The sequence below is a fragment of the Lytechinus pictus genome, chromosome 7 (assembly GCF_037042905.1).
Source record: "Lytechinus pictus isolate F3 Inbred chromosome 7, Lp3.0, whole genome shotgun sequence".
NCBI classification, from domain to species: Eukaryota; Metazoa; Echinodermata; class Echinoidea; order Temnopleuroida; family Toxopneustidae; genus Lytechinus; species Lytechinus pictus.
Window position 1 is genome coordinate 16,723,072 of NC_087251.1, and position 12,280 is coordinate 16,735,351.

General features: G+C 36.8%; 1 protein-coding gene across 1 annotated transcript in view; it reads left to right on the forward strand.

Annotated features, from left to right (window-relative positions):
- Positions 1 to 9,173, forward strand: part of LOC129265452 (uncharacterized) — a 46,915-nt gene extending 37,742 nt beyond the window's left edge. The window contains exons 27-30 of the mRNA XM_064101378.1: positions 263 to 1,010; positions 1,486 to 2,601; positions 3,834 to 3,928; positions 4,821 to 9,173. Coding sequence (XP_063957448.1) covers positions 263 to 1,010; positions 1,486 to 2,601; positions 3,834 to 3,928; positions 4,821 to 5,249 — 2,388 coding nt within the window. The 3' untranslated portion in view covers positions 5,250 to 9,173. The remainder of the gene's footprint in view (positions 1 to 262; positions 1,011 to 1,485; positions 2,602 to 3,833; positions 3,929 to 4,820) is intronic.
- The last annotated feature ends 3,107 nt before the right edge of the window (positions 9,174 to 12,280 follow it).

The following is a 12,280-nucleotide window of genomic DNA, read 5'->3' on the forward strand; positions in this document are numbered from 1 at the left end:
CTTACCAAATATAATTTCACACTTTGATACTATGTGAAAAGCTTAATATTGTTGACCAATCAAATCCACTAGTTTATGAAGATACCATGGATAACAATCTGGAGTGAAATAGGGCCCTTTTTTGTCTCCATGGTACCTTGAATAATTTTTTTGCCAAGATTAATGTTTTATTTTAAGATGATCTTTACTCCTATATTTACCTCTATGTGTATCCTTTCCATGTTTCTCTCATGTAAAATGCTTATAACCATTTTCATTGTAGCTTGGATGGAACATGGGAGATAAAAAGACTGCCAATGTCCCAACTGCTGCAACTTCAGGCCCTGGTGGTGCGAAAGTGAAACCTGCCATACCTCCCCGCCAGAGTAAACCTGTGCCAAGAAAGGTAGACCAACCTCTAACAGAACTTCCTTGTGATAAAGACACTAGTGCAACCCCTGTTCCTGTCCAGACTGATTCAGTACTAAACAGTAAAGACAAAAAAGATGATGCCTCTGTTGAGGATGCCTCTTTGAATGGCCATTCAATGTCTGGGGATGTTGGTGTGAAAGGACAGACAGAGAGCATCCCTAAAGGTGGCAGTCTTGATAAGAACCGGCATGCCAGCAAGGAGAGCTCACATGAGTCCAGCCCTGAGACGTCGGGCAATGCTAAGGACCAAAAGACCAAGGAAAAATCCTCAGACTCTGTAAAAAATGTCAAGAACAATGCTTTGGACGAAGCCCTCGATGATATCTTCAAAGACAACAAGTCTCCAAAGCACCTGATCAGACAGACATCGGTGTCTTCAGATGACACCAGCAGCAGCTGTGACTTTGAGGCAGAGGTAGATTCCAATAAGGAGAATGTGAGCAGTGTGGCCTTGCTGAATAAAAAGAAGCATGGGGAGGAAGAGGGTTCAGGAGTGCCCAACACCAAGTCCATGAGCGGAGGTGACAGGTCAAAGATCGCAGGCAAGAAGACCAACATGAGGAGGGTTGCATCCTTGACTGACCTTAGGAAGGATAACTGTGAGTTTAGGACAAGGATTATTAAAAATGCTTCCCATTGAGTATACATTTAGGAAAAAATTGAGAAATGAATTTCCATTTGTTTTGGTAAAGTATCTGCCTGTCAGGGACCTATTTCATTAAAAGTTGCTATCATTTGTTGGAATGTCAACTTTCATTGTAAGAGCCAGTCAAAAAGCACAATTTTTCTTGTTGTCATGGTAGTTGACATTCTAGCAAGACTTGCTATCATTGCAACTTTTTATGAAATGGGGCCCTGGTGATTTCATGCATTTCATGTTGCTTTTTATTTGTCTACCTTGTCATATGGAATAGGTTATTGAGAAGCGATTATTATTATATAATCACATTATGAATCAATTTATTGGGGGTGGGGTACCTCTTTCTTTTGCTTTTGCTATCATTTCCCTTTACTCAATTAGTATAGATGATAAATATGATTTCATTCTGTAATCTGTCTCTAATTATTTTGCAGTGGACAAGAACGAGTCCTCCCCCACCCTAACTCCACCGACCCAGTCATCCCATGCCAGAAGTTCCAGCTCAGAAAGGGCAAGGAAACAGCAATCCCCCAGCGACAGCCCAGCTCGGCAAAAGAGGAGGGAGAAAGCAGATCGAATGCTTCCCCTGCTCCCTACGCCAAAGACACGGTCTTATGAGGGGCGAACTGAGAGTTCTATGGCCAAAGTGGTAAGGAGGATTAGCGAGTCGCCACCCCCTTCTCCAAACACAAGGCGAAAGAAGATGAGCCTTGGTGGAGCCACCATCATGTCAAAGAGTGGTCCTTTGAAGGCAACAGATTCGTCTTTAATTAGTGACACTAAATCAGATATAGATCTAGATCTTAATAGTGAATCATCTTTTGAAAGCTCGAAGGCTAGTGAAGATGGCTCCAGCACAACGTCAAGAAAGACTGCATCATCGGACAAACTTGCAATGCCTCCACCAACGTCAACTCATGTCAGTAAGACAAAGGGGAAGAAAATGTCCAATACCAAGATGGCAGATAGAGGTAGGAAGAGGAGTTCGTCGGTTACCCTTACCCCAGGAACATGTCGAGGTCGCAGGTCATCGACCTCCTCTCTTCCACCATCAACATCGGAGAGCAAAGCAAAATCTACAGACTCAAAATCAAAGATTCCCATGGTAAATGCGAAACCTGCTGTACCCAGCAGATCGCCAAAGGCCACCACCGATTCAAAGTCTGAAATTATTCCAAAGCAACCTGCTAAAAACGCAAAAGACACACACACTGGAGAAGGTGTGCAAGCTGACAGCATCCTTGCTGAATCAGAGTCAAGTAAAGAAGCAAGAGATGTGAACAAATCTTCAGAGACACCAATAGGTAATGAGAAAACTGTTGAAGTTATGAAACAGGGAGAGGAAGATGAAGAAAAAGAATCAGATAAGAGCAGTGGTGTCAGTGAGGATACCATGGTACTAGAGTCCACTAAAGTGAGGACAACATCGCCGCAGGAGGGAGATGAGCAGAGGAAACCTGTGGAAGGCCTCACTACCAGTGGTGGAAATACACCTGAGGAGGTTAAAGCCATGAGGGCTGACTTAACAATAGACCTGGATGATATTACTGGTGAGTGGTTATGGATATCTCATGTTTTAACCATAAAAGACTGGGCTATTTTGATGCCTAGGATGGGAGGACTGATTTCAATCCTTACCCCTTATGATCTTGGACGTTGACCATGCAATCGCAACAACAATCACACATTGCCCATGGCAATATCTATAAAACTGGAAAATCAAGTGTGTAAAAAATACCTTGACCAATCAATTATTCATTTTTAAAATGGAAAATGTATAAAATAAAAGGAACTTGCTCTTATTAACTAAATAAAGCTCCCAAACTGCTAATTTTTAAATCAAAGACTCTGTTTGTAGGATACTTTCCAAATGTACCTTAAAAAGAATAAAAAATTCTTGCCTGTATATCAGAGCAAGATAGGTGCCGCTTTTCCGACAGCGGCGGCGTCAACATTTTGCAAATTTTGTGATTATGTTATTGGTGATGTGTGTGCCAATTTTTGTCGTGACCGTGTGATCAACAACTGAGATGGGGGAGGCAAAAAAATATTTCAATTTCTTTTTGGCTATTTGGTCTAGTTAGACCATACAAATCATGTGTCGTAAATCAAATATTCAATGTTTTGTCATGTCATCGGCGGTCATCCGAACCGTCGTATCACACATACGAAAGTGCAAACTTATTTCTGAGAAAATTGACTTCAAAATTTACTATTATTTCCACACTTTGTTTCCCAGCCTTACAACATTTTCATTGCTAGAAAAATACCTGGTTGGAAAGGCCATCATAACTTTGGAAGATTATAGATATAGTTCATGAAATGTGGACAAAGGGGTAATCAAGTGTCACTTATCATCTTGCACGAGTCTTAGGTCACATGATCAAGGACAAATGTCATTTAGGGTCAATGAACATAGTACTTTATTATCATATGAATGAAGTTATTTGTGAATAATTATTATATAGTCATGTTTAAAGTCAGCATTGCTGCTGTATTGAATTGCGTAATGCAGGCGAGACCGCCAGAGCCACTCTACTTGTGTAATGTATTCTTCTGTAGCAGGATACACCCATACCTTGTGATAAGAGTGAAACCTGGCTACTCAAACAAACTTTCTTTTTCTTTTTTTTACAAATATTACTCTCATCCCCTTTATTTCTATGAGATATTACATGTGCCTTGGGCAGATATTATGTTGGATACCAGCACACAATACAACGCTCATGCTATTATTTTGTGTAGTCTAACAACAGCTGTCTGTCATTTTGTTCCTTGACAGTGGATGGGACAGAAGTAGATCCTGGTGTGGGACTGAGAAGGAGTGTAGATGCCATGAAGAAAGCCTTCGATCAATGCATCGATTATGTTTCATTGGTAAACAGAGAGTGTTATACATTATGTTGACTCTGAGAAAAGGATAAGCCCAGCAAATTGTTCTTTCATTTTCCATTGAGTAATATAGAGTAGTATCCTAATTGGTATGATGTTGCCAGAGATATTGTCGCCTTCCCGCAGAACGGATTTTAACACGCACGTGTGCAAAAAGTATATTTTCAAGAAAATGCAATTTATGTTTTGACCTTATTTTTGTGCTTTTAGCATCTAGTTTATTATTGTCTGATTTTTTAGCACCAAAATATGTTAACGGCCTTTCTGCGGGAAGGCGACGATATCTTATGACAATGTTGACAATGATGATCATGGTTATGAACAGAAGTAGTCACAGCACCTGCATTAGCAGAAGTAGTCGTAGCAGTAGTAGTAGTAGCAGTAGCAGTATAGCAGCAGTAGGAGGAGGAGGACAAGAAAATATATGATGAGGAGGAGGAGGACAAGAAAATATATGATGAGGAGGAGGAGGAGGATAAGGATGATGGTCATCAAGTCATGGTGAAAGCTTCTTCTTACAAGTAATAAAAGCATTACGAATCCATTGAAGCTTCTCATTATCAAGATGTTGATCACAAATGGCAAGGATGCTTGTGAAAGAAAAAAAATACTCACTGTGAAAGCTTTATCTTACAACTAATAAAAGCATTACAAATCCATTCAAGCTTCTCATTATCAAGACAAAGATCCTGTGTTCTACAACCCCCAAGAATCTACTTAGGAAATACTAGAAGATTAAATGAAGTACTAAAAGATCTTTTTACAATTTTATTTCACTATGTTCTATGGCTTCCAAAAGTCCATTTAGAAAATACTATAACGATTGAATGAAGCATTAAAGATCTTTTTAATGATTTCATGTTTTATCTCAAACCAGATTGAGAGGAAAGGAAACCACTGTCAAGACTTAAACTATTTCAGTTCAACCTTTGCCAATATGGACAAATCCTATGATACCAGGGTACTTCATGTCGTCCGTCGAAGCAACAACGCCTCCCCGGAAAACACACTCTCCAATGCCAGCGAGGGCTGCCTCAATATCGATAATTCTGGACAGTTCACAGAGACATCCCGAAGTCTGCCCTCGTTGTCAGACCTTATGGGTGGTCCATCGGTTGAAACGAGGGAGCGGTTGGACAAGAGGTCGGGATCATTGGATGCATCTTCACCTCAGGCTCTGGCTATGCTACAGCATTACTCTGACATGTTGGTTAATATGGTCAGATCTAAGATGGATGATAGTGAGGATGGGCTGTTGAGCGGCAGAAGTCGGATGTCGTCGCTTGATCTTGAAGGAGAGGACTAGACATTCACACACTAGATAATGATGCTTTTGGAGGGAATTCATTGGGGAGAGTTCTAAACTTCAACACAATATAATCAATAACTGTTTAGAACCTGGCCAATGATATATTAATTTTTCGTTGGGCCTATCATGTGATTATATAGCTGGCCTTGCTGAACTAGTTCCAACCAAATTTGTGCTGTTGGTGCTTTTCATCATGCTTCTCCGAGATATGATATTAAATATGATGAAATGCAGAATCTGGGTTTGTTTAGGGCATTACATGTCTCTACTCTACACACAAGTGCAATCAGTCAGGAAAATCAATCTTGAATATTTTTGAACGTTTTGTAGTCTCCCACAGAATCAGAAAGTTTACTGCCCACAACTGTGAGTCAGTGTGTTGTAGAAGATAGAGCTTCATATCTTATAGCACTGGTATATTTCATTTTGGGTTTATGTGTACAAATTGTGGAGTTCCCTTTCTTTGCTGGACTTCTTGTGTTTTTATGCTTAATTTTTATGGCAGAATTAGCATTCTGAAAAAAAATATTGACATAAACTAAAAAATCAAAGGTAATGACCTAGAGAGATTGTCGGTAATATAGACGACCAGAAGTTGACATATCTAAATTTGCATAATATTTTTGAGTGGTATATGGGACTCAAACATTAACTTTTGTGAGTTTGTTATCAGCATTCTAGATGATGTTTATATGCAGAATGGGAGTTGGGGCAACCCTGTTATAAATACTGAAAGCTGGGTTTGTTATGCTCCATTAATAGAGCTCATACTTCTGATAAAGTAAGTGTTAATACGCTGTATAAAGCAAGTATTATCACCTAACATGTTTTAGAATGTGCATTCTGCCCCAAAAGAATTAATCATGAACACAGCGTTATGTCATCAAATGTGCATCACCTCATTGTTCATCTCTGGAAATTGCTTGTGTAAATATTTTGTTGCCTAGCACATCACGACATTCCACATTCAAAATGCACTGTTTTTCTGTATATATAGAATGTGTATAGAATATGACAGAATGCTATATTTTGGCTGTACTATTATCACTGCTTTGTGCCCTCATCGTGTATATAGAATAACTTTATTTTGAGAAAAGAAAAAGGATACAGTATTATTTCTTGTATTTTTCCATTTTCTTTCATGAAAATGTGCTGATTTGGTTGTTTAAGAATAGATCACACTTTTCCCCTATTATGTAATTGTTGATTATATATTTTTTGTTTGGCTCTTCCTTATTTTCCTCATTGACATGTACACAGAAATTGTGGTTGTAAATATTATGAGCTAATGCCAGGCATTTTGTATTGAAATGTGTTCATGTAGCATTTTCTATTCTGTGCAAATTGTGCTGATAAAAGTGATATGATTGAGATTTACATGATATTGTGTTTCATACTGCAATGTTGAAGTTAATATTAGAGTACTTGAATAGTAATAAATTATCATTTTGCAATGATTATGCAAGCAATCTTATTTTTCCCCATGATATGCACATTTGTGTATTCCACTTTGAAATAAAAGTTAATTATTCATTCATGCTGAAGAATTCCCCTTATTAATTTTTGTCACTAAAACCCATGGAATAGAGTATGTTATTCCATTGACTATTTGAATATACTTAGTTGCAATCTTGTGATAATCTATTTTGATATATCAAAAGAAAAGAGCAATGAGGAAAGCAACAATAGCTTTAACCATTTATGAAATACATCTGGAGATCTTGCAGAGACACATGTATCTTTCAAGCCATGAGAAATATCGATACAAATGAATTTATCAATTAAAATACATAAATGACTGGTATGTTATTCTCTCTGTTAATAAAGTGACAATTAAAAAAAAATTGAAAGAAATGGACTTGATAACTGAAAATGTAACTGTAAATGATACATATCAGATAGAGAAGAAACCAGAGGCTTCTTAAAACCTTTCTAAAACAGTGCGACAGAAATCTCTCATATTTCTAGAGTTTTCTGACTTGATTAGTAAAATTTGCCCAGAGAATAGTTTGTGTGCAACCTACATATAATTGTTGTTGAAATTGTCCAAATTTGCAGAGAGGAATAATGACAGTGTATTTTTTTTTCAAGTTTTTGCAGCTAAGAGAGAATAAAAATGTCTCCTGCTTCCACACATAAGATGTTTGTTTATATTCACTTGTATTCAGTTGGTCTACCAAGGGATGGTGTTAATTCTCAGATTATCTAACATCATCAAGGCTAAAGACACTTGATCAGTTTAGTCCAATTGTCACTTGGGCTAATTGTCATTTAGTCTAATGCCCAGGTGGTTTGATTTTTTTGCACTTTGTCAAGGAAAATTTGGTTCAATTCATCTAATCATATAGACTAAGTTGTGGAGAAGTAGTAAGAGGTATTTTCTTCTGGGTTATACTCAGTTGTATACAGCAATTGTTCCTTTCTTTATTATTAAAAACACTTGAAATGTAATGCAGATTACCGTAACTCTTTTGGACATTGCTACAGCAATTACATTTTACGGACCTTAAAGCCTTGTGTGGGAAATGGTCTCTAGACTATTTGGTGCTTCCTTTCTGTTCATGCAGTAATCCTTTGTAAAATCTTGTGCATCGAGTGTAGATATCCATGTAAATATTAATCACCCCTTATTTGCATAAGTACAAGAAATTAATAAGGTGTAGTTTAATTTTCTGTGTATTTGATATGCTGATTGTAGAATTAAAGCTCATTGTGAAAGAAACATGATTTTTAAACACTGCCTTTGAAAAAATGAAATATGGCATATGAAATTGCACTTGCTCAAAGAAGGGTCTTATACAGCTTTGTTGTTGACATTACCAATATGATTTTTTTTACGAGTTAAGTGTTAATTATTGCTCCACAGTTGCAATATCTATTACTGTTATCTGCACATGTTTTACTGTGCAATGTATTTCCCTTGATAAATTTAATGAATTTAGACAGAAATACTGGGGCTAAATTTCATATACACAATGATTTAATCATTGAAATAAAATGAGAATGCAGCTTAAACTCAGTGTGTAGAGATTTTTGACACTATTGAAATTAATTGATTAAAGCAAGGTTCTTCTTTTATTGGTGTTTGAAAACAGAATAAAACGGGGCCTGAAATGGACCACTTCTGCAGAATCAGAATTGTTATTTAAATTTTGTTTATACTGAATTTCCACTGTATTCAATATTTCAAAACATAAACACAAAAATGTAATTAAGCATTGGTGACTTTTCTTTTAGAGTGATAGCAATTTGGTCCTAAAGTATGGCATGTACATCCGACCCAGAGTCTCCCCTCCACTGAAGAGTTGAGAGCATCCACGTTAACAACAACAAAAAACATGGAAAAGGGGTTGTTTTTCAGGGGGTAGGCGCAGAATGCAAAAAGAATGTGTCAAAAATGAAAAAAAGGGCTCCCTCACTGACGATATCCTAAAATGCAAAAACGATATGTAATTTTCACTGACTGCGAGACCTACTGTATCAAGAGCCATGAACAAAAAATCCTTTACATCACCTAAAAAAAAAGCCAGATGAGAAGGGCAAATTCAACATGGAATCCCAAATCCCCAATACATTCGCACAATGTTGAAATGGGAATATTCAAATATTTTATGAAATCCCTGTTCAGGTTGTGCAAATATAGGACATCTGCACAAAATTTGTGTTTCAGGTGTCCTATTGGCCTGCCCTGGAATCCTCATCTAGAGTGCTTTTTTTGGGACAATTCTTGCGGATGCTGTCCACTTTTCATTGATTTACAATTTACACAGTATTCATTTATCATTTGTTTGTATCAGTCAATGATGGATTGCAAAATCTTGCAGCAAGCAAGCAAAAGCTTCAATTTCTCTTATTTTTATGATGCTGTATTTGTATTGATTTGATCCAAGATTATTGATAAAGCTTTCATTCCAAGCTGAATATGCATGTTCTCTTGTTTCAGTTTAATCTCTTTGTTGTTAATTATCCTCCATTCATACAAACACTCATCACTCTGAATCTGGAAACCATTATTATTATTTATTATTCAATATTATTTTATTCCGCATTTCAAATACATAGAGAATACAGAGTTACAAACAAGTCAGTGTTAAGAACAATTAAAACGTTGCATGACAAAGGAAATAGACCTGGGCCCCATTGCATAAAAGTTACTGTTATGGTAAATTTGCCATCCAATGGTATCTTTCATGGAATTCTTGATTCTTACTGGCTGTAGAGCATTGTTACCAGCAGGTAGTTACCATAATAATAACTTTCATGCAACAGGGCACTGGATTAGAATTGGAGAGGCTGCTTTTGTATGGAAAAGGTTAACTCAATAACCATAACCCATGGGTCTTCCTCCCCAAACCTCCCTAACTCCATACAGGTCAGAATAAGAAAGTTAAAATGATGTCCATGATAGATCTTGTTGGATTGGACCTTATACTCTGGATGGGCCTACCATTGTGTATACCGGTAGACAATATGGCCCGGGAAATGTATTCTATCTAACCCGGCTGGATCCTCCATTGCAAAATCATTTCGGGCCCCATTGCATAAAAGTTACTATTATAGTAATTTTGATATCCATTGGTATCTATCATGATATCCTTGATTCTGATTGGTTGTTGGTCACTGTTGCCATGGTAGTTACCATTGGATGGTAAAGTTACCATGATAGTAACTTTTATGCACCGGGGTCCAGTTCCGTTTTGGTTATCAAGACACGTGCATGTTCGATGTGAAGAACCAACTTTGAAAAGTTGGTCCACGTGGAAAAACTTTTTTCATTTGGGTTAGGCTTGCTTTATGATTCAGGTATTTCTTTTTTTAAACTGAAAGACCCTGACCGGTGTAAAAACAATCATATATCAAAATAAAGGTAATGATTCATACAATACGAATATACCAAAAATATTACATATATCTCCTTCCAATAGTTAAAAATATTAAATAAAAATCAAAGAAACTGCTCCTCCAAAGTACGCTTTGATTGAGCACCCCCACGTCGCCTGGAAATGATGACGTCACGTTGTGTCAGGAGGGTTGTGATTCCATAGGTTTGTGTACAAAAGCATTGGGTATTTTCTTCCATTTCCATGTTATGAATCCATTTTTTTTTTCGTTTTCAGATGAAAATGGCACTCAAAATTATTCACTGTTCAAATTGTTGTAAACCTACAACTATTCACTACCTTTTTTGTGATTTCTTTGTTTGGCTCTTATTGGGCCTAAATTGCTATGTCAGGAAAAGTTGTTATACATAATCTAAATGCAGATAGAATTGAAATCTGCGCCAAATAAGCAGGAAATAAAATATTGCAAAAACTAGTTCAAAACTGCAGATTTCATAAATTCAAGCTTGTGGGTAAAAATATATGTGATATCCCTCTGTGATAGAAGTGAAGAGAATGAAATGCGTTATCTGGAAAGCAAAAAAATCACCCAGTTTTTCTGTGTACAAACCTATGGAATCACGACGCTTCTTACACAACGTGACGTCACGGTCTCGAGGCAGGTGAAAAGCACAATAAAGCCTATTTTCTAAGCGGGGTTCGAAACCCGATGATTGGAATATTCTTAAGCAAAATACTCAGCTGGGAAGCGGTGAAAATGCACAAAGCATACCTTGGTGTATTTAGTAGCTTATAAGCTTTCGATTGGTATATAATTTATCAATTTCATTTTCGGGTCCGGTCTGGATCTTGAATGTTACACACGACTTTGTGTATGGCTATTATGACCATTATTTGGGTGCTAAATAAGCATTTCAATTCCAACCAGGATCACAGTTTTTCAAATCGTTATAATCAAATTTCTGTGTTTAATGCGAAGAGGAAATTCAATATTTTTCAATGTTTGAATAGGTAACAGAAAAATCTCACTTATACCTTGGTCACATTTACTCTACGGCGGCCGTACGGCGAGTCAAAAACAGCCGTTTTATTAATTTTAATTCAAACCACATATATGTAGCTGGTACAAAAAAAATGATAAAACGGCTGTTTTCAACTCGCCGTACGGCCGCCGTAGAGCAAATGTGACCAAGGTATTAGTGCCAGAAAGGGAGAGAAGAAAGAGAGTTAAAAAATGGCTCCCAGGACCATGTCCAGTGGCTATTTCAGTGCATTGTGTGTTTGTCAATGGATCTTTCATTATTGAAGTAATGTATTTAAATGAATATTGTTCAATCACCATTATAAGCCATCTCTGCTGATCAAGCACATGCCATACTATACAGTGCGTCCCACAAAAAAAGAAACAGAGGTTTATATATTATTGATCATGTCTTAATCGCAAATACAATAGACAAATTACCTATCATTGTAAAGCTTAGGATCTCCTCTTTCAAATGAAATAACTGATGTTATTCCTTATTCATGCATGAGTGAGCAAAAAGGATTTGAAGAAAAGAAACCAAAAAGTCACTTTGCAGGCGGTATTTGAGTTTCAAAAAGAAAATCACATTTTTAAAAAGTTCAATATCTGCTCTTTAATTTGATACCTCAATTATAGAAAACAGTCGAGAAATAAAGTTCTGTTTATTTGAAATAAGGCTTGAATTCCAATAATTTCATAAAGTGAAGAGGTTTTACAGGATAGCTTTTAGACACATAACTGACGATCAGCTATGCAGAAAGTATTTAGTTAACTGCGATAGCTTCGGTGGAAAACCGGTGGAAACATGTTTCATGAAACTATGGAAATACAAGCATTGTTTCGAAGAAACATAACTTTGTTATTTCTCGACCATTTTCTGCGATTTAGTTATCAAATTAAAGAGCAGATATTGAACTTTTTAGGCATGTGATTTTCTTTTTGAAATTTTGATACCCCCCGTCAAATGACTCTTCGCTATCCTTTCTTCAAATTGTTTTTACTCACTCATGCACGGATGAAAAATCTTGTATGTAAAAACCAGCTGAAAGAGGACATTCTAAGCTTTACGGTGATAAGTCATTTGTCTATTGTATTTGTGATTAAGTTATGATAAATCATCGCTAAAAAACCTCGTTTTCGTTTTTTGGGGGACGCTCTGTATA